General features: G+C 40.1%; 1 protein-coding gene across 2 annotated transcripts in view; it reads left to right on the top strand.

The window, feature by feature from the left end:
• Mid2 (midline 2) overlaps window positions 1–20,128 on the top strand; it is a 96,517-nt gene that overhangs the window by 22,652 nt on the left and 53,737 nt on the right. For both annotated transcript variants that reach the window (XM_028767486.1, XM_028767487.1), the window contains exon 3: window positions 6,087–6,182. In XM_028767486.1, coding sequence (XP_028623319.1) covers window positions 6,087–6,182 — 96 coding nt within the window. The remainder of the gene's footprint in view (window positions 1–6,086; window positions 6,183–20,128) is intronic.

Below are 20,128 nucleotides of genomic sequence, written 5' to 3' on the forward strand. Positions count from 1 at the left end.
GTAAGTGCTGGACCACTGAGTTATATCTCTAGACATGCTGCTGCTGCTGCTGCTGATTGTACTTTCCCCAGTTTTTAATGCAAAACCAGTCATTTCTGGCCCTTGTTCCTCATCTACTCCATGTTTCCTACTCTCTACCTTGTTAGTCTCTATTTCCACCCTTCTCTTGCTTTTTACAACTAAATCACATGCATGGAGATGCATGGAAGTTGTCTTCATCTTTAAAAACTTAACTTTGGGGTTGATTCTTTTCTCTTTCTCACTCCTATCCTTTGTCCCAGGGTTCAGTTCCCATATCGAAGCCCCAAAATTGTAATCTTGCCTAGGTATAGAAAATATTTTCCCTGTAGCTTTTAGAAAGCTAGGTAGAAAACAGGCTTTTGATGGTAATACTGAATATCTTAATAGAACAAACAGAAAAGCTGGACCCCTTTCCAGGCTTTAAGACTTGCTGTGTCAGGTCAGTGTGTGTCAGTGCTCACATGTGTGTGACTACTTATGGCTCCGTGGGATGGAGCATGGTAAGTGTAGAGTCGGGCTGGCTCTGTGCCATAAGAGTAACCTCCTTTCCTTTAATGAAGATGTATTTTTTAAAAAAGATATGACTAAGTTTATTGAGAGAATAAATATAAAAGAAGAAGGTTACCTTAAGTAACCTGTATCTAAAGAAGTGAGGTTTTTTTTTTTTTTTTAAAGCAGTTATTTAGGTGAGTCACAGAGGGTGTTTTGAAAAATGGGAATGCTGTCTGAAAGAAGAGTGGTCTGTGCCTGGCTTCCTGGACAGAAAATCATGTTCTTTAGTAAAGGAACTGTAGAGCTCAAAAAGGCCAAGCCTATACAACACAAATGAAATGGAATTGGGGTGAAAATGGAATCAGTGTAGACTGCCAATTTAGCTAACACAGGCCTCTTAGGATCTCAATTATGGAAGTCAGCCAAATCATGCCTTCTTTTTGTGCTGTTTAGACACACGTACAATTTCGTGAGAGCTAGAGTGTAGTCATTAGAAGGTGAAGAGGGTCTCGGTGTTTCATACGCTAAAATGGCTTCTTACCCTCCCAAAAGGGGAATGCAGAGAGACTCAGAGGTAACCTCCTGCAGCAGGAAATGGGAACCTCATCCTGCTTTCCCTGCCAACCTCCTGTCCCTGTTTCCTCCCAGCAGATATCTCCATTCCAATCTCCCCTGCCACTTTGGCTCTCTTGCTGGGATGGTTCAACTGTTTTGAGAATGTTGTGCTCACTGGGCTTGGACAGGGCGAACCTAGCCCAGTCATTAACTGGAATCCATGTGACGGGAGCAAAACAAAGTGATTCTTCAAAACTGAGTTACAATAACAAAGAGACATGTTTATTTTGACATGAAGAGATTTTGTGTGCATGCACACACAAACACACACACACAAATCATCTTTGTTTACTAGACATGGTATAGACAAGAGAATTCCGTGGCCAAGTCAGTCATGTCATTCAGACCTAGGGTGGTCCCAAAAGTTTAGTCTGAAATGATTTGTGAGTGTTGGGTATTTTGGAAAGGATGAGGAGATAGACTGCAAAATTGCTTCAGTTCTCTGCTTCCCTCCGCATATGTTCATTATTGAGAATCAATTCCAATTTGAAAGGAGGCTTTCATTCCTTACAAATGACTGGAAGTAAGTAAATGTTCAGTGTTTTCCCCCAAATTACGTCTTATAATGTAAGAAAACAGTGGCAAAAAGCCATCAACAGATGGTGTTTTCATTAGCCAAGGATTTATTTTTCAAAGCATTTTTCATATTAATGAAGCAAGGTTGAAATTAGAGTCATCTTGTCAGCTCTAGAGCTGTGTTGTTAAAATGGACTGGCATTCTGTAAATTGCTAGGGGGGCAGAGCAAACTAACCATTTGCCATAATTTTGTGATGGTAACCCGAGGCCTGTAGTCTAACCAGACCCCAAATTATGTGTTCAGCCCTAATTTTTCTTTTCCGTAGCTTTGTACAAGCCATGAGTCTCAGTTCAGGGCCGTAAATGAGGAAAGCACAGCAGGGATCTTAGTCGTGCTCTGCAGTATGAGTTATTTATGATAAATCCACTTCAAGGCCAGTGTTACAACAGGTTGCAAGCACTTGTTCAAAACCATTCTCCCAATGGACTCCCATGTTTGAATGGAAACACATTGTAGTAGGAAACACAGAATTTTGAACAGATTTTTTTTCTTTTCTGGGTTTGCCGATCAATGGGATATTTATCAAATATCTTAGTATAATGATTTTGATGTTGTGGGATTTCCATTTACCTGGGAATGTGGACTACTCGGCCAGAGGAAATCTTTGACTGATTGGATCCATTAGTGATTTTTCCCTCTCTAATTTACACTAACCCCTTTGATCAAAGTGAGCTCTGTTCTATTCACTTTATGGTCGAACTTTTGGAGAGAAGTCTAGGCTTGCAGCCTTCTGATGTACTCTTATCCCGTATGATGTAGCATCTATTTCCAAAAACCCTAATGAAACTCCTTGTACTCTAGTCCGCTTCTCATCTTTTAAATTCTCACATTTCTCTTGGTCTTTGTACATTTGACAGTGATCATTCTTTTCCTGAACTGTGCTTCCCTTGATTATCCTCTGAGCTTAGCCCAGATGTGCGTTTGTAACTACCTTGAATATTGCAGAATCCTCACAACCAGTATTGCTGCCTCCCAGGCCTTCCTGTTTTTCTCTGTTCCCCATATTGCTGCTAGGTTAATATCCCAAATGATTATGTCATTTCCTTATGCAACACTAAGGCAAATAGCTACAAACTCATTTGTACATTCAAAATCCCCCAAACAGGGCTTCCCCCCCACCCCTTCCCCAGACAGGTTCTACTTACGTAGCATTGGCTGGTCTGGAACTTGCTCTCTAACCCTGGCTAGCCTAAAATTCACATAGATCTGCATATTTTTATTTCCCAAGTGCTTGGACTAATGATGTATATACAACCATACTCAGCAAAACAGGGCTTCAAGCTCCTTTTGCATTCTTGTATCCTATGTTCTAGCCAAACTAAACTGTTTATTGATCCCTGAACATAAACAATATATTTTTCTTGAGTGTGGAAGTATCACCATGTTGTTCAGTACATAGTAACTGAACAGCAGTTCAGACTCCTAGACTCAAATTATTTTCTGCCTCAGCTTACCGAGTAGCTGGGACTATAGGTGTGCGCCACCACTCTGGCTGCTATATTTTTATTTTTGCTCATCTTATTCTTTATACCTGAAACACCATGGCATCCATCATCTCTCTCTGTTACATTCCTACTCATCCTTTATGATCCATCTTAACTTTCTCATTTTTAAAGTCACTGTACCTTAACACAGTAGATGCACAATATGTTTTTGTTGTAGTAAATCTCTGAACTGTCATGTCTTCTTTTTCCTTTTAACATCTATTTAGTTTAATGATTGTGCCTAAGTCAATGATTGCTGCCGTTTGTTCTCTTTTCCATCTCCCCAATACCTTCTATTGAGAACACAGATTTAGATGGGAATAGAATTAGAGGAAGATGAAAAAGACACCTCAAGAAATAAATGAAACAAAGCAGGGGTGGCGTGGGTCACTTTCAGGAAACTAAAGTTAAGGTAATCAAGAAAGATCTGTGTACTAGAGACTTTTCTATTGCTATAAAACACCACGACCAAAACTAACTTAGAGAACAAAGAGTTAATTTGGTTTACAGTCCCAGAGGGATAAGAGTTCACCGTGGTGGGGAGGCCTGGCAGCAAGCAGCAGACATGGAGACAGGAGTAGGAAGCTGAGAAGTCACTTCTTTGTCTTTACTGAGAAGCAAAGAGAGTCAACTAGAAATGGGGCAAGGCCATAGACTTTCAAAGCTTACAGTCTTAGGGTTTTAGTGCTGCGCAGAGACACCATGACCACAGCAACTCTTACAAAGAAAAATCTTTCATCGAGGCTGCCTTACAGTTTCAGAGCTTTTAGGCCATTGTCGTTATTGCAGGATACATGGTGGCAACACAGACAGATACAGTGCTGAAAAGGTAATTGAGAGTTCTACATCTCGATTGACAGGCAGCAGGAGACTGTCACAGTTTGAGCTTCTGAGACCTCAAATACTAGCCCCTAGTGGCAAACCTCCTCCAGCAAGACCACACCTCTTAATAGTGCCACTCCCTATGAGCCTATGAGACCATTTTAATTTAACCCCCACCCCCAATAATACACTTCCTCCAACAAGACTGTACCTCCTAGAACCTCTCCCAACAGTGCTAAACTATTCAAATACCTGAGTCTATGGAAGATATTTCACTGTCACAATTTGACATGAAGGGAAACAAGAGTTTAGCTGGTTCTCAAAATTCCATTTGAGAACAAGTGAAATCAGATTAGTTGGCCTAGATGTACATACATCTATATACATATAGCCTTTGTAGCACATTCAAATGGCAATGCCAAAGTTATTAAGGAGCCGTAACTACTTACTAGACAGGAAAGGATCCAAGATCACGAGTCCCCTCTCTTTGTCTATATCTCTTTGCTCCTTAGTGTCCTTCCAACCCCCTCTTTCAATAGAATGAACTTTGAACAGCAATAAATCATAGCAACATGAAGACAACAATGAAACAGTGAGCATGACCCAGAGAAAGAATAGGACCAGAGTGAGGGTCAGGAAATTGGGGTATTATGTTTGGAACAGATTTGGTGAGGTATTGAGATAGTGAACAGGAAAGGAATATATACTGAGACCAGGGGAAGCAGCTCTCAAAGCTAACATTTGGAGATAGGGAAAGATGAGCATCCTTGATCAATATAGAGAGTCATATTTTAGTTCTCACACAAGGAATGGGAGAGAGTACCTTGCTCAACTGAAAACATGTTACAGTTATACGGACTAGTAAAACTACATTATGTTCAAGATACCTGCAAAGTATTTCTGATTCGGACCTCAAAGGAGCTGTGTACCAGGAAATGATGGTAAATACTTTCTAGATAGAATCAGGCTTTGTGATTGAAATTCTTTGCATCTATGGAAAGAAAAACTGTGAGTTACAAAATATATATATGTATGTGTGTGTGTGTGTGTGTGTGTGTGTGTGTATGTATATATATACATACACACACACACACAAATATATGAAATTATCTGGCAGAATGTGTCTGGCAAGAAGCAATCATTCAATAAACTCTGGGTCTGGAGAGACAGTTTAGTTGGTAAACAGCTTGCTGTGTAAGCATGAAGGTTTGAGTTTGATCCCTAGAGTCCATGTAGAAATCCTGGGTATGGTGGCATAAACTTGGAATCCCAATGCTAGGGAGGCTGAGACAGGCTGATTTCTGAGGCGCACTGGCTAGGCAGCCTATCCTAATTGGCGAGCACCAGGTCAAATGAGTATCCTTTCTCAAAATGCAAGGTGGATGACTCCTGATAAATAAAATTCAAAGTTGTCCCATGTTTCCAAAAGCATGTATGCACACATGCATGTGCACTTCCATACCTCATATGCACGTACAAATTACGGTTTTGTTAGTTTATTCATGCATAAAAAGGTGATATTAATACCTTATTTCTCTTATACTGCTGAACTTTTTTTGAGAGTAAGAGGAGATGACTATGAAATGGTTTGAAAAGTGAGAGGTAATATACAATTTTAAAAATCTTTAGGTTGTCTTAATGTCAGTAAATTCCTACACCAGTCTACAAAGTTATAAGTGGCACCTCTTTCTCCATCAGGGCAGATGCATACATTTCTTGGCCTGTAGCAGACTTGGTAAGTCTGAACTATGACTCTATTGAGCAATGGTGTGGCTCAGCAGTAAAGCATTAGGTTCGCATGTGTAAGACCTTCAGTTCTGTATCCATGGAGGGGCATATACGTACAATTCTAGGACTTCATGGGCTGAGGCGGGAAGATCACTGTACGTGTAAAGCCAACATGGGCTATATAAAGAGCCATCTCATCTTTGTGCCTCGTCCCTGAGAAAGAGGGAGAGAACTCACTCAGTCTTTTAGCTGATTGACTTCCATATTATATTGGTTCTCAAGTTCATTGTTCTTTTCCCCCCATTTCTCCTTTTTCCTGCTGGCTCTATACCCTCCGTGATGGCAGCAAACTCTCGAGATGAACCTCACCAACCTGGTTAAGCGCAACAGTGAACTAGAAAATCAAATGGCCAAACTAATACAGATCTGCCAGCAAGTTGAGGTATGTACCAGTAACATTTGCAATTCTTTCATTGGACCTGAACTGGGTGATCTGTGGAGGGACTTCAATTTTGGCAGGTTGTAGCTTAGCCATTTGGGGTGAAGGACTGAGCTGTAGTGTAGATGATCTCCCATGCCTTTAGCAATTTTGTTCTAAGAAATGTCACAGATGGGTGATTTTTCAGATTTGGAAATGGCGATAGTTTGTGGGGAACAACAGATGAAGAGGAGCTCTCGTCTTTTCAAACAGTAGACGGTACGAGAGCCATCTTGGAAGTGTTCCTTCATCAAACTGGATGTTATCACTTACAAAGTCATTACTGCACAGTTTGGGAATCGTGAATCCTTAGGGTAGGGTGATGTTCACTCAGTGAACATTCTCTCCAGTCATCACTACTTCCCCACTGCCTAGCTTTTTGTCCCTTCATCCCATAGCCCTGATCCATGCTGTACCCTCATTCATCATCTTGTCACTTATTTTTGATTTCCTCTACTTAGTCTTTTTGGTTATCAACAAATAATTTTTATGATTAAGTTGTCTGTGAATTATGAAGTGTTGTGCAAGTAAGTCTAGGGCTTAAAAATATTACAATGTTGAATATTAAAAGAGTTTAGAGGGAGGGTTCAGTGCTTCTTGGCAGGAAAGAGTAATAGAAAGATGTTATTCTCTCTTCTTTCTCTTAAAAGCATATAGGAAAGTCCTTATAGATTATTTTGTTTTGTGTGAGTTTATGTATTAACTGTTAATAATGCTTAAAATCTAAATATATACCAGTAAAATATAGGATTTCTCATGGGCAGTGATTGGGCCATTTTTTCTAATTCCATATAGAGACTTATAATTCATTCTTGTGTGGCTGATAAATGCAAGAGATCAAGTTTTTTTTTTTATTTTGTCTTAACTGAAATAATTTTATCACGATCCCAGTTCAAGGTTCCTGGTTAAGACTGTGGAATATCTCCTAAGGCAATGAGTCTTTATGAATAAGTAAATGCACATCCCCCAATTGTTTGGTCTTCTTAAAGTCTTGGGTTTCTTCTAACATAGTGAACACACTTAAATGATGAACATTTCTAGTCGTATAATCCCCACTGGGCAATAAAGTACGTGGGGTACAGGTGAAGCTCATATGTAAAACTGTAGAATGGGATGGTGTGGGTGTAGGGAGAAGCAGAAAGAATGAGAAGAAGCAGCAGTAGAGTGTTAGTTGGAAAACTGGATTCCCGACTTGCCTCTTCTATGAACTAACTGGGTACATGAGTGTAAGTTGGTTAGGACCTCTGCACAGCATCTTTCCCCGTAAAATGTAAAGTTGAAATGATACTGTGTTTTTCACTGCCTTTCCAGCTATCAGAGGTCATGGATCTTTCAATGGTTACTTTATTTTGTTCTTTTTCTGTGGTGCCTCATTCTTTCCAAGAAGGGAGAGACAAAGTAGAAAGTTATTATTTCTGAGTAGTTTCAACCAGTCAGAATCCCTCTGCGTTACATTTTTATCAAAGCTTCTGATTTTGCTGTTAGATTATAGTGTAAGAAGTCTGCACTGCCAAAGGGACAAGAGAATATTGTAAGCAGAAGATTGGATAAGGGGTCCCTTAGCTTAGAATTTGCATGATTGACAATGGAGTAATAGATAATAGTGAATAAAGTGTGGTTAAAAATAAAATGATCATTGTAGTCACTCTAATCAAAAGACTATTAAGAATAGAGAAAGTAATAGTCAAAAAAGCAAAGTTATACTTTATCTCGTTGCTCTTTCATGTTAGAATCTCTAAAATCTCCTTTTCTGACTCCTGGGAAATTTATCATCCTGGCCAGCCTGAGTATACCTAAGTGTAGCACTCTTCCATCTGTTCGCAGGCCATGCTAGAAACCAGTTCCTATTTATTGATGTAGTCATTCATTTATTTATACTTCTCTCATATATTACATACAGACCACAGTTTCCTCTTCCTCCTCCTCTCTTTCTAGCATCCCATCTATCTTCTCCTCTCCATCTACTTTTCCTCTGTTTCCATTTAAAAAGGAGCAGGCCTCCCAGGGATATCAATCAAACATGGCATATCAAGTTGGAATAAGACTGTCCCCTCCTATTAAGGCTAGACAAAGGACAATAGGAGGAAATGGGTCCTAAAAGCAGGCAGAAGTGTCAGAGACACCCCCTGCTCCCACTGCTAGGAGTCCCATAGTAATGCCAAGCTCCACAAACATAACATATATGCAGAGGACCCAGGTCAGTCCCATGCAGGCTCCCTGATTGACAGTTCAGTATCTGTGAACCCCTAAGAGCCCAGGTTACTTGATTCTGTGGGGTTCTTGTGGTGCTCTTGACCTCTCTGGCTCTGCTCCTTCCTCCCCCTCTTCCGCAGAATTCTCTGAGCTCTGCCTATGAAACTAATTCTTTTTATTATTTGCTCTTTTCTTTTGATATGGTAGCAACAGGCCTCATAAAACAATCCATCATTGTGTTAGTAGGGGAGAATGCACTCTGGCCATTGGATAGTAGGTGTTTTTTCTTCTATGGGTGCCAGAACACATGCTAGGCAAGTGCTATACCATGGAGCAACATCACAGCCCAAGAAGTGATAGTTAAAGTAGCTTACTAAAGTTAGCATTTAGATGTTAACCTGTGCCTTAAGGAAGTAGTGCTAGCACTACCATGTGTAGTAAAGTAAGAGGGAATCCCATGGTGATCCAGCAAGGTAGCTATTTAAGTTGCACCCTTAGAGATGATTGTTAAATCCCATTATATGAGCCACTGTCTGATCTGGCTACACAAAAGATCAGCTTTTGTTACTAACCTTTTATGGATGTTATCCTGTTACGTACAGGAAAATAGCTTAGGCATACTACCTACACACTGAATGGCTTACACACTGTAAAAATCTACTCTGATGTGGTCACACCTGTTCAGGAGCTATAGGAAATGGAATAAAAACACTGAGAAACAAAGAACAACAAAGAACAGTGAGACGGTATAATAGTGTTCAACATTATGTTATGTTTTAGGAGTTACTGCGCAGTCTGTTGCAGTTTAGGATTCTGTTCTGAATGAAGTTGGGGGGAGTGGTAAGGAACTGACAGTGAATCTGGTAGGAGTTGGGGGAAAGGGTTTTTAGGTGAGTGTGATTAGAGTACATTGTATGAGATTCCTAAAGAATTCATAGGATTCTTTTATAAGATTCAGTCCTGGACAGGGCTCCTCTACGATGGTTTATGGTAGTCCGTGGCTGTTTTTTATGCCATCATTCCTTCTGAAAGCTTAGAGATATGCCCTTACCTTCCCCTTTAATAACAGGGAACATCCAGACTACCTATTATACTCATTCAACACAGAGCCCATATGTCCAAAAGGCTCCAGGACAAGCCTCAGGATTAGTAATGCAGTGAAAGCAGGGACTTGAGATTTCAAAAATACCTGTAAGTACTTTATACGCTGAAATAAATAGTAGGATAATGCTAATTATGAGAGCCAGACACTGGATGGTGTCTGGACTTTCCCCCCATTTTATCTTATCCAGATTTGTCTGTAGAGAATGACTATATTCACAGTGTAATTTAAGTACTTCACATTGGGCGGTGGTGGAGGATGCCAGCTACTCGTTGGCAAGAACAGGAATAGGTTATATTCCTGCCAAACCTGTTCCCCTTCCTTATTGTTGGAGAGTGTTTTTGTCACAGATTGACATTTCATAAAGAGTCCATAAATACTGCCTCCCATCCTAGTTTTTCTTTCTGTTCCCTATTCTCCTCAGAGAGTAAACAAAGCTGGAGTCTTCCTAGTATTATAGATATTACAGATTAAGGTCACCACAGATTTATTAGCTGAATTTCAGTTTATACTTTGGGCTCAACTTTCAGAATTCCCAAAAGAGATAGTTGAAAATCATTTCATTGGGGACTGGAAAAGAAGTAGTTGAAAAACATGCCATGGGGCTACGCGGATCCATAGCTGTCCTTTAATCTGGTTAAGGAAGGGCATGCTTTGACCTTGATACTCTGGCCACTTGAACTCTATATTTAGTTCTTTGTTCTGGCTCATCAAGCATCCTTTGTTTATTTTTCCAAAGGAAATGTCTGTATAACGCATAGCTAAGGGAAAATGTATACCAACAGATGCTTACTTCCTTTTGGCATTCCTGAGAATTTGCCAGAGAAGAAAATAGTTAAGTACGCATCAGTCAGTGCGTCAATGGTGTTTCTTGAGCATACGGTACATATGTGGTATGCTGAAAGGTTTAGAGAATACAAAAGAAACACTTGGCTGATGCTCTCCATGGACTTACAGTCTGGCTAGGGAAAATACAGCCTCTGGTAAGAAAAGAAGACTGTAAATCAGCATGCAGTGTAGAGAGTACAACTGAAGGTAGTCTATCCCTTCCCACTTTTGTTCTGAGGTTTTAGACCCTGGGCACCTTAAACAAACACTTTCCTGAGCCACTTTTTGTGAGCCACTTTCTTTTACTCCTCTCTCAACTGCTACAATACAAGCACTAATCCATCCTAGAAGCTCTGGGAGCCCATTGATATCATCTGGCTCTTTTCAAGCCTTTCATGGGGCTGGATGGCACTGCAATGTCAGGACAAGGGACAAGGGAGAACAAAGAAGCTGGAGAGAGGGCACTAGGACAGAGTGGTGGTGGTGGTGGGGGGAGCACTTCCCTTGCATTGAGGAATTTAAGCTCTATGTCTCTTACCAGTTCTTCATTGCAATGGCTATTTGGAAATCTCTGTCTCTTTGGTCTTGAAAATTAAGGTGGCTTTCTGTTCTCCATTTCTGCTTCTGTTGCTTGGATACTTGGTTTAGGATGGGTAAAGGTGTGTTTAACTGGAGTCTGACCATTTCTTTGAGTGGAAAGAAAATAGATATTTTAAAGGACATTAATTTTTTAAAGTAGTGCTATCATGATTTCAGCAGTGGTCCTTAAATATATGAGGTAGTTGAACTAGAAGTAAGAGTAGAATCTAAACCATTTGAACACACACGCGGAGGATATAATAGAAATGAATGAGTAATTACAGCGAAGTGCATCCAATCAGGGAATTTTTTTTAATGAGAAAATGTATTTTAGCTAAATGTTGAAGGAGGAAAAAATAGCCCTCTGGAGAGGCAGGCGACAGAGATATTAATGAAGGTGCAAAATGTCAGCTTGCAGGGGAGAATGGTACCCATGCTCTGAGTGTGTAACAATAAATAGAAAACTGTTCCTGCCTCCAAGGCACATGCAGATTGGCCGAGACCCTGTCAGACAAAATGGTAAATTGAATGTGAAGGAATCCTTGTTGTAATGAAGACAAATGCAAGATGACAGGCTGGCATAGAGGAAGAAACATCCAGGGGCTTAGAAAAGGATGCGGAATGGAAATGAAAGTGGATTTACCTTGAAAATGAATAAACTTTTTCCAATAAAAATGAGGTAAATGATTAAGGGGCTGAATGGAGGAATATAAAGAGTTGATCAGCATAGAAATATTCAGAGGGCTAGCAGAAATTCGATTCTACCAAACCTAAGATTTGAGAGCCGTTGCAAGAGGCAAGCCTGAAGAAGTAGCTTGGACCTAGAAAATGAAGGGCTTTGTACGACATGGGCAGCTAAGGTCTAGACTTTATTCTCAGGAGTCTGAGGATCTGTGAAATGATTTTAAGCAGATGACTAGTGGGATAAAAATCTGTGCTTAGAAAAATAGCCAGGACTGTGGGATGGTAATTGGAGCAGGAGTTAAAGGTCACAAGTGACTACTTTGTTTGTTACGGATACAGGGAAAGTCTATCATAATACCACCATAAATCTACAGGTCTTATTTGACATAGGGAAAGAAGAAGGGCCTTCCAGAGGCAGTGACAGTCAGGTTAGGAAGGAAGGATAAAATCAAACCTTTTGTAGAAGGTAGAGTTAATATTACTTGGCTATGCCATGGATGACTGTGTGTAAAGGAGTACTAGGGTAATCCACAGATTAGTTCTTCCTTGGGTGACTGAATGAACACATCTATTTTTTTTAACTAGATGAGGAAATACAGAAAGAGTTCTTTTTAGACATTGGTGGTTTGTTGTGCTTGGATAAGAAAGTCAGATAGGAAATGCCTGGTAAGCATCTGGCTGGCTGAATCTGAATGTCAGGAGAGAGGTCTTGGAAAGAGGAAACACTGGAAGTTACCACTATCTAAGTAGTGCTTGAAGCCATAGAGAATGTGCAGGAGAGGCAGATGTTTTGCCTAATTGTCATTCAGAATAGAGCAACAAAATAACCTTCCTCAAGCAAATAGACTGGTACTTTCAGTGAGGTTACTAACGTATGGTATGCATTTAAAACTTCAGTATCAGAAATGCATTATAAATCTGTGGAAAGAACTAAATGTTTACTCTGGGAGAGAGTGGAGAGAAAAATAGAAGGAACAGTGGATGGAGAGGATGAAAGCTATCAGAATCAGACACAAAATGTCAAAGGAAAAGAAACCTTCATGATGTGGAAGTTTGGATGAAGTCCATTGTTATGGAGACATCAAAGAAGATACTAATGGTCTTTGAAGTAGAAGGGAACATGCAAAGAGGAGGGTGGAAGATAGATTTACAGGTCAAGGAGAAATTGAGCTGTAAGGAGATGCAAGGTGAAAGAAGCTTGATCGTGAGAGAGATGGACTGGTAGTTGTTATCCTTTTGACACGCAGAGCAATCGGACACATACATATGTGCAATCTTCTAGCTGTTTGTTGTTCTTTTTCTGGGTAAATAACAGTAGGAATTACGACTGCCAAACAATAGGAATCAGATCGTTTACTGCTTCCAGTCATGTGTGCTCAACCTCCCATTCCCGATTTAGCTTCCAGCCACCCTTCCCACACAGGACTATCTTGCCCAGCTCTAAAGCTTTCAGTGTTACAGCAAGCTTCTCCTAGACATGCTGTATAGGTCCTGGATTGCAGTATGTTATGGTAGCTTTGGAGCTGAATGGACTGCAGTTGCACTAGCAGCATAACATTAGGACAGACAGGTTCTCTGAACCTCAGTTTCATCAGCTATACAATTTCTACTGGTGCTTTGAAAGGTAGGGTAATTTGGGTAAAGCACCCATGACCCTTGGGTATAAGGTCAAAGCTAAGTGATAGTGGAAAGAAGACGGAAAGGGAGGGAGGGAGGGGGAGAGATAGAGAAGGGAGAGAAGTAGGTAGGAGCAAGGAACAGTTGTCAACAGTAGTAGTCTCCTTAGGGTACCACACTTATTACCAGAGATTTCTCTCCTTGACCTGGGTTTGCAGACATATTTATATGAGGGGTACATCAAGGTCAGTTGTTCCAATAAGACTACCAATCAATTCCAAGCTCAGCAAATATACACTGGAGCCTCCCTTGGGGAGACATGGTGGTAATCAAACACCTAAAAGTTTAGGTAACACCTAAAACTTGGGTATCTCAGTCCCATGGCTCTTTTTACTAAAACTGCATATAGCTTCTACAACCATGACAGACTAATGTTTTACCATCAGTGAACTGGGACTTTTCAGCTTTTAAGCTAAGTAGTTTTTATTTAGTAGGTGAAAGTTTACTGCCATTCTACAAGAATAAGTAAGGGATTCTTTCCATTGATACTTAAGTAAACTTGTCTATTACCATGCCCAAATTCCTCTAGATTACTGCCTCCGAGGAAAGGCAGAAGAAAAGTTTTAGAGACGAACGAATGCTTTCAGCTTGAGTAGTTTTAAAAGACAGGGAGTTATTTGGGATTTAGTGTTTGTTAGACAAAAATGTTCAGTGAACATTTTTATAAGAGATGGAGGAACAAGAAAAGCACACTTGATAGATCCCAGGAAGGACTTTGGGCTACCAGTGTGTTGTGAGAATAAAATACCCGTTTTGAAACCACTGTGGAATTATAGGTGGAGAAAATAGTTTCCACGAACAATGGAAAATAAATGCATACTGACCTAGTCAGTCTATTCAGCAGTGACTAATTCAGAGTATTACATTCAATCTTATTAAGTATATAGCAATTGACATTTAATATAGATGAATAAGCTAAATCTATTGTGCAATCTGAAGTGTGGGCACAACCTATTTTTATACTACAAAAGAAAATACTTTATAATCTTTCAGGCACCTAATGCTTTCAATCCTTCTTCAAAACTACTTTGTGACAGACCTTGATGTATTTGGAGTAAAATAACATTTTCAAGCATGTTAAGTGTTGCAGTGGGAATATTTTGAGGGTACAGACACATGATGAGGTTTAAGCATAAAATGGATTTAGATTAATACTATTCCCCAAGTCCCATATCTTAGGGCAGGTAAGATTTCAAGTGTGGTCATGTCTTCTTAGTCAAAATAGTACATAGAGGCATACATTTACAGTCTGGTCTAGTACGGCCCTGTGACATGACACTTCCCATATTGTAGTCCCGTTTCCTTTTTGCTTACTATCTTAGAGTTTTACTGCTCTGAACAGACACCATGACCAAGGCAACTTTTATAAGGATGTTTAATTGGAGCTGGCTTACAGGTTCAGAGGTTCAGTCCATTATCATCAAGGCTGGAGCATGGCAACATCCAGGGAGGCATGGTGCAGGATGAGCTGAGAGGTCTATATCTTATTACATAGGCAATCAGGAGAAGACTGTCTTCTAGACAGGTAGGAAGGACAAGGATCTTAAAGCCCATAGCCACAGTGACATACCTACTCCAACAAGGCCACACCTCCTGATAGTGCCACTCACTGGGCCAAGCATAGACAAACCATCACACTTACCTTCCTCCTCTATTTCCCAGTACTATAAAAATTCCAGAATTCACTAAATGACTAGAATATTTGTATAATTTTGGTCTTTCCTGCTTAACTCTTCACACTTGGCCCAGATTCTCCATTTTCAATTAGAATACTAGCAATTGAGCTAAAGACCTATCCAACCTGCCCTGTACCCTTGAATACCTCTAGCTCTTATCTCCAGTTTCTCTTATATCAGCTCAACCTAAAGGGGAAAAGTTACTTTGGCTTAAACTAAAACAACCACTATGACTACTATCATGCACACACAGCTGTCAAGACATCCTTTTTTCTTTTTAAATGTCTGTCTTTCAAGAGAAGTCCAGCTGCACGGTGTGCTTAGCCAGGCCTGGGAAGGGAGTCGTATTTGAATAATTTATTCTTGACACTGTGCTAGAGGCATTCTTGTTTCCATCCTCAGTATTTGTGATGACCTTGTGATAGAGTAGGTGATATCCCCATTTTCAAGCAATGAACCCAAGGGTTAGAGAAATGAAATGCCTTACTCAAGGTCACACCGTAAGCTGAGATGTAGTTCTAAATCTCTGGCTCCAAACCTTCAGTACATTGCTCTGCACTGTGCAGCTTAGAAAGCCTGTTTGTTCACTGGCCACTGATTCATATAAGGAGACAGCTCTGGAGAGCGTACTTTTCCCTCCACTAAATCTCTGAATCTCTAGAAGAACAGATGGTATGCTTGGGACCTTGGCATTCCTTAATCTGAGCCTCATAGACATGCATTCTTGCCTTTGGTCTATCTTTGACAGCCCAGTGTATGTCCCATAGCCTAAGAGCCTGTCTTGGGGGGAGGAAGGAGAAGGAGAATAAAGGAGCCTCAGATTCATACTCTTATTGCTTAGATTATTTGGGGACCATGCAAGTACGGAAAATAAAGTAGTCAGCTCTAGGCATTAGCACTATCCCACCTATAGTCTGTCAGTTTACACTGGGATCTAGGCTAGCTTGTTGGAATTGCCTGGCAGGGTCCTTCTGCTAAAGGCTGGGCATGATGACAGCACAAAGGAGTGCCTTTGAGACACAAATTTTCTAAACAGTTTCAAAGAATTGGCAGTAAAGAGGTGTTACCTCAAGTATACTTAATATTATCACGTTGAAAACAGACTCTAAAAATAAACACATCACCACAGTGAATGCATTTAGAGTTTCTCTGCAAGAGCGAGATTGTGTGTGTGTGTGTGTGTGTGTGTGTGTATGAGTGAGAGAGAGAGAGAGAGAGAGAGAGAGAGAGAGAGAGAGAGAGAGAGAGAGAGAGAGAGAAGGGGTGAGACAATGAATGAGGGTGGTGGTGGGGAACTCTTGTTCTTTGATGGAATGATAATTGAGAAGTTTATGAACACTGACTGAGTACGTTAGCTACTTACTTCCTCAGCTCAGAAAGGTGATTCTGAATCTCAGCTCATGTGACAGTTGAGCATTATTTGGGCTTGCTTTCCCCCATGCTGGTCATCTCTCTAGCATGTATCTCAGTACCCTTGCAACAATATTACAGACCTCCCTACTTTATAGATGGCTGCCTGAGTGTTCTACTTAGTGCTTTGTGGAGGAAGGGGGAGGTATAAAGAAGATCTATGTGGAAAGGAGGAAATTGGCCACTGAGATGTTTTTGTTTGTGTTTGTGTTTGTAGATATTGCTTTGACCCCTGGATTTTCTTTCCCTGTAAAGGGTTCTTTCAATTCTTTGTTTCAATTCCTTGATGTTTTCTTTATATAAGGGGAAAAAGTAGAACAACACTGGAAAACGTGGCCTTTGCTTTTTCTAGTCGAAAATATTGTCTCCTATGTACAGAGCTGACTCGCCCCCTGCAACTCCTTGTTCTCTTTTATATACCAAACCTATTTCACCTTCTTCTCACTAAAATCAAAGGCCAAAGTGGTTTTGGAATAATTTTAAGCCTGTAGGACTTTTCCTCAAAGATCCATTTTACCAATTGGACTCCATGTTCCATAGAACCACACGTTTGTACCCTTTGTTCTTCAGATACAATTTATGTACAAGTAAGCATGCATTGGAATGGAACAGCAGGCATCTGAATGCCAAAGATGTCTTAGGAGTAAAACATTAGGTCCAGGGAAGTGACAGGACTAGATAGGGAAGAACAATGGTAGTTAGAGAGAAGGAATGTGTAAAAGGAAGAGGAAACAAAACAAGGCACTCATTTGCTTTGTAGTAAACATGCTACAAAGTTCTTGCCAAGTTCCTTGCTTGGGGGGGGTGTTCTAGCATCTGAAGGGCCCTGAGTCTTTAAACCTGCTGGGGGCTCTTCTAGGTTTCTGATTGCTGCCTGGTCACTAGCCAAGAGCTCAAAACCAATTCAAGAGGAGTTCGTTGGCTTTCCAATGGAATGGAATTTGCAGTATGTTTGATAGCCTAGATTGGATGCTGATTTAAGAAGTAAAATCTGATATCACAGATGAGTAGGCAAATTGCATAGTGTCTGTTTGCCAGAGAATAGAATTAAGCACCTCCATGCTTTCACACTCCATTTCTGTCAAAACTAGGATATTGGCAGTAAACCATTTGAAAAGAGTCCACTGACTTAACAGTGACTATTGCCACGTTCCTGCTATCCTGGTGACATATTAGGCTGGAAGGTAAAAGTAAAAGAGTCTCTGAGTGGGAGTGGGGTGGGGAGATGTTGATAATTTTATGATTTTTTTAAATACAGAGTCGGACTACTTAACCCAGGTTAGCCTTGGTTCACAATGTAGTTCAGGCTGTCCTCAATCTCACAGCAATCCTCCTGCTTTAGGATTGCTGGGATTACAAGATTGAGCCACCACTCCATATTTTGTACTTAAAAAAATTAATAAACCATCCTTCCAGTGAGTCACTAAAACTTTAACCAGTTTTCTTCTCTGTGGAGTTTTATCAAAAAAAAGCATTCATTAATCTCTGTTGTGTGTTTAGCATTGTACTAAGTGCTATTGGGGATTGTAGCAGAATGAAAGTCATGACGGTTCTCTTTAAGGACTTTATGGTCTTATTTGCAGAGCCTACAATAGAAAGCAATGGCAAGCACTGAAAATAGGAGTCCGTGAGAAAGTGGGATTGAGAAAGGCTAACATTCTTATAGCTATCACCAGTAGCTAAGACTTATTAATATTCAATATGCACCAGGTAGTGTGTTAAGTATTTTACATATATTATTTCATTTAATCCCCTCAAATACCTCTGAGACAGACACTTTTATTATCCTTAGTTTTCATTTGAGAACATTCAGCTGAGATAAGGGACTTGCTCAAGGAGAGCAGTAAAAGATGACACTATAGAGGCGTCGAGAGACCTGGTCACAAAGGCTTGGAATCGTGGTAAGAAGTTTGGAATTTACCCTAAGGTCAGAGAGAAGCCAACTGATATTTAGCATGAAGCTATTTTAAGTATGGAATTAATGAGTGTGTGTTGTAGGGGTAAATTTTTCCATGTGACTATTGGATTAAGAATTCTGAAGGAGAACTAGAGGTATAGCTCAGAGATGGAGTACTTACCATGTATAAAACCATTTAACCCCATTATTGAGTGGGGGGTGGGGTGGGTAAGAATGTACCATGAAGATAAAAAAAAAAACTGGAGCAGACTAGTTAGGGAATGTTGTACATGGCTTGACACATGTTGTCCTCAATACACATTTCTTGGATGGGTAGATTAGTTTAACAAAGATGTTTTTGTTAGATGTAGTGAGGCAATAATTAGAAAGGACAGAGAAAGAAATGGATTGAAGTTATACTTAGTAAGTGACATATATGGAATGTGATGATTCACTGGAGGTACAGACAAGAAAAAAAAAGAGAGTTCAGAACAGTGGATGCCAGTGTTTCAGAACAGTGAGTCATGTAGTACTTCATTCATGACATCCTAGGAACCTTAGGGATGATTTCGATCTAATGGAAGTACATGAGCTCAGCTTTGGAAACATAGTCTGTAGTGCCTGTTTCTAGATAAGCAAAACATCCCAGTGGGTAGTTAAGTATATAGATGGAGATTTCAGAAGGGATATAGGATGCAAATGTAGATGAGGCAAAATATGGCTCTTTTTTGATGTGATAGAATTGTTCTTAAATTAGATTTGCTGGGCTGGACATGGCTTGGTAGTTAAGAGCACTTGCTGCATTTGCAGAGGACAAGACTTCAATTCCCAGCAACCCCATGAGGGGTGGGGCTCAGAACTACCTGTAACTGTAGCTCCAAGGCATTCAATGCTCTCTTCTGGCTTCCATGTGTATCTACATGCACATGCATGCACACAGACACATAAACTATTTTTTAAAGTCTTTAAAAGATTGGATTATGCAAATGGTTGCATTAGTCTTTAAACTTACCCAAAGCCAGTGGATTCTTAACTTCAGATGTATTGCTTGTATATGATGTAATTTATATCTCAATAAAAACAGGCAAAAACCTAGTATATAGTGACAACTGAAGAAGCATTAGCAATATGTGTGATGAAGCTATGCATGGATTGCCACTTAAGGGAATATTGAAAGCTTGAGGTTGCCCTGAGTAATTTAATGAGACATTTTGTCAAAGTAAAGTAACAAAAAAAATGATGTAGCTTCCTGGTAGATTACTTTTCTAGTATGAAAAACCCTAGATCAGTCTTTAATGCAGGAGAGATAAAAAGAAAAACCAACCCAGCAAACCAAAGCAAGATAAAAATCCTAACTCTGAAATCACTAAAATCCGAACACTGGCATTTAAAATGTGTGTGAGAGAGTTGGAATGTTAGGAAGAAAACAAGGTTGGTGTCATGGAAGCTGGCAGAAGACCAGATTTCTAGAAGTAAACGAGTTTTCAGTTTTTGTAATGACATGAAAAACAAGTATCTTTAAATGCCAGTGGAAATTTACCAGTTGTCAGGGAGCGACTGAATGGCAGGAACAGGGAAGAGCATTGAGTAAATAGATGAGGACACCGAAAGAGGAGAAAATGAGATCCAGAGCACAGAAGAGGGACGAGCTTCCTAGAAAGAGACGGTTCCCTTCTCTTTCTCTGAAACAGAGAAGGAAGGGAACATGGTTGAAGAACTGTGCTTGTTTGGTGGTTTACAATGAAATGTCTATTTTCTCTCTGAAGTATGGGTGATATGATTTTGCTGTAAGTGAGGAAGAAGGTGGTGGGACTGGAGGTTGGAAGACTGCACTGCTATGCTTATAGCTGGCCACCACAAAATT

This window comes from Grammomys surdaster, unplaced genomic scaffold, assembly GCF_004785775.1.
Source record: "Grammomys surdaster isolate TR1022 unplaced genomic scaffold, NIH_TR_1.0 173, whole genome shotgun sequence".
Lineage (NCBI taxonomy): Eukaryota > Metazoa > Chordata > Mammalia > Rodentia > Muridae > Grammomys > Grammomys surdaster.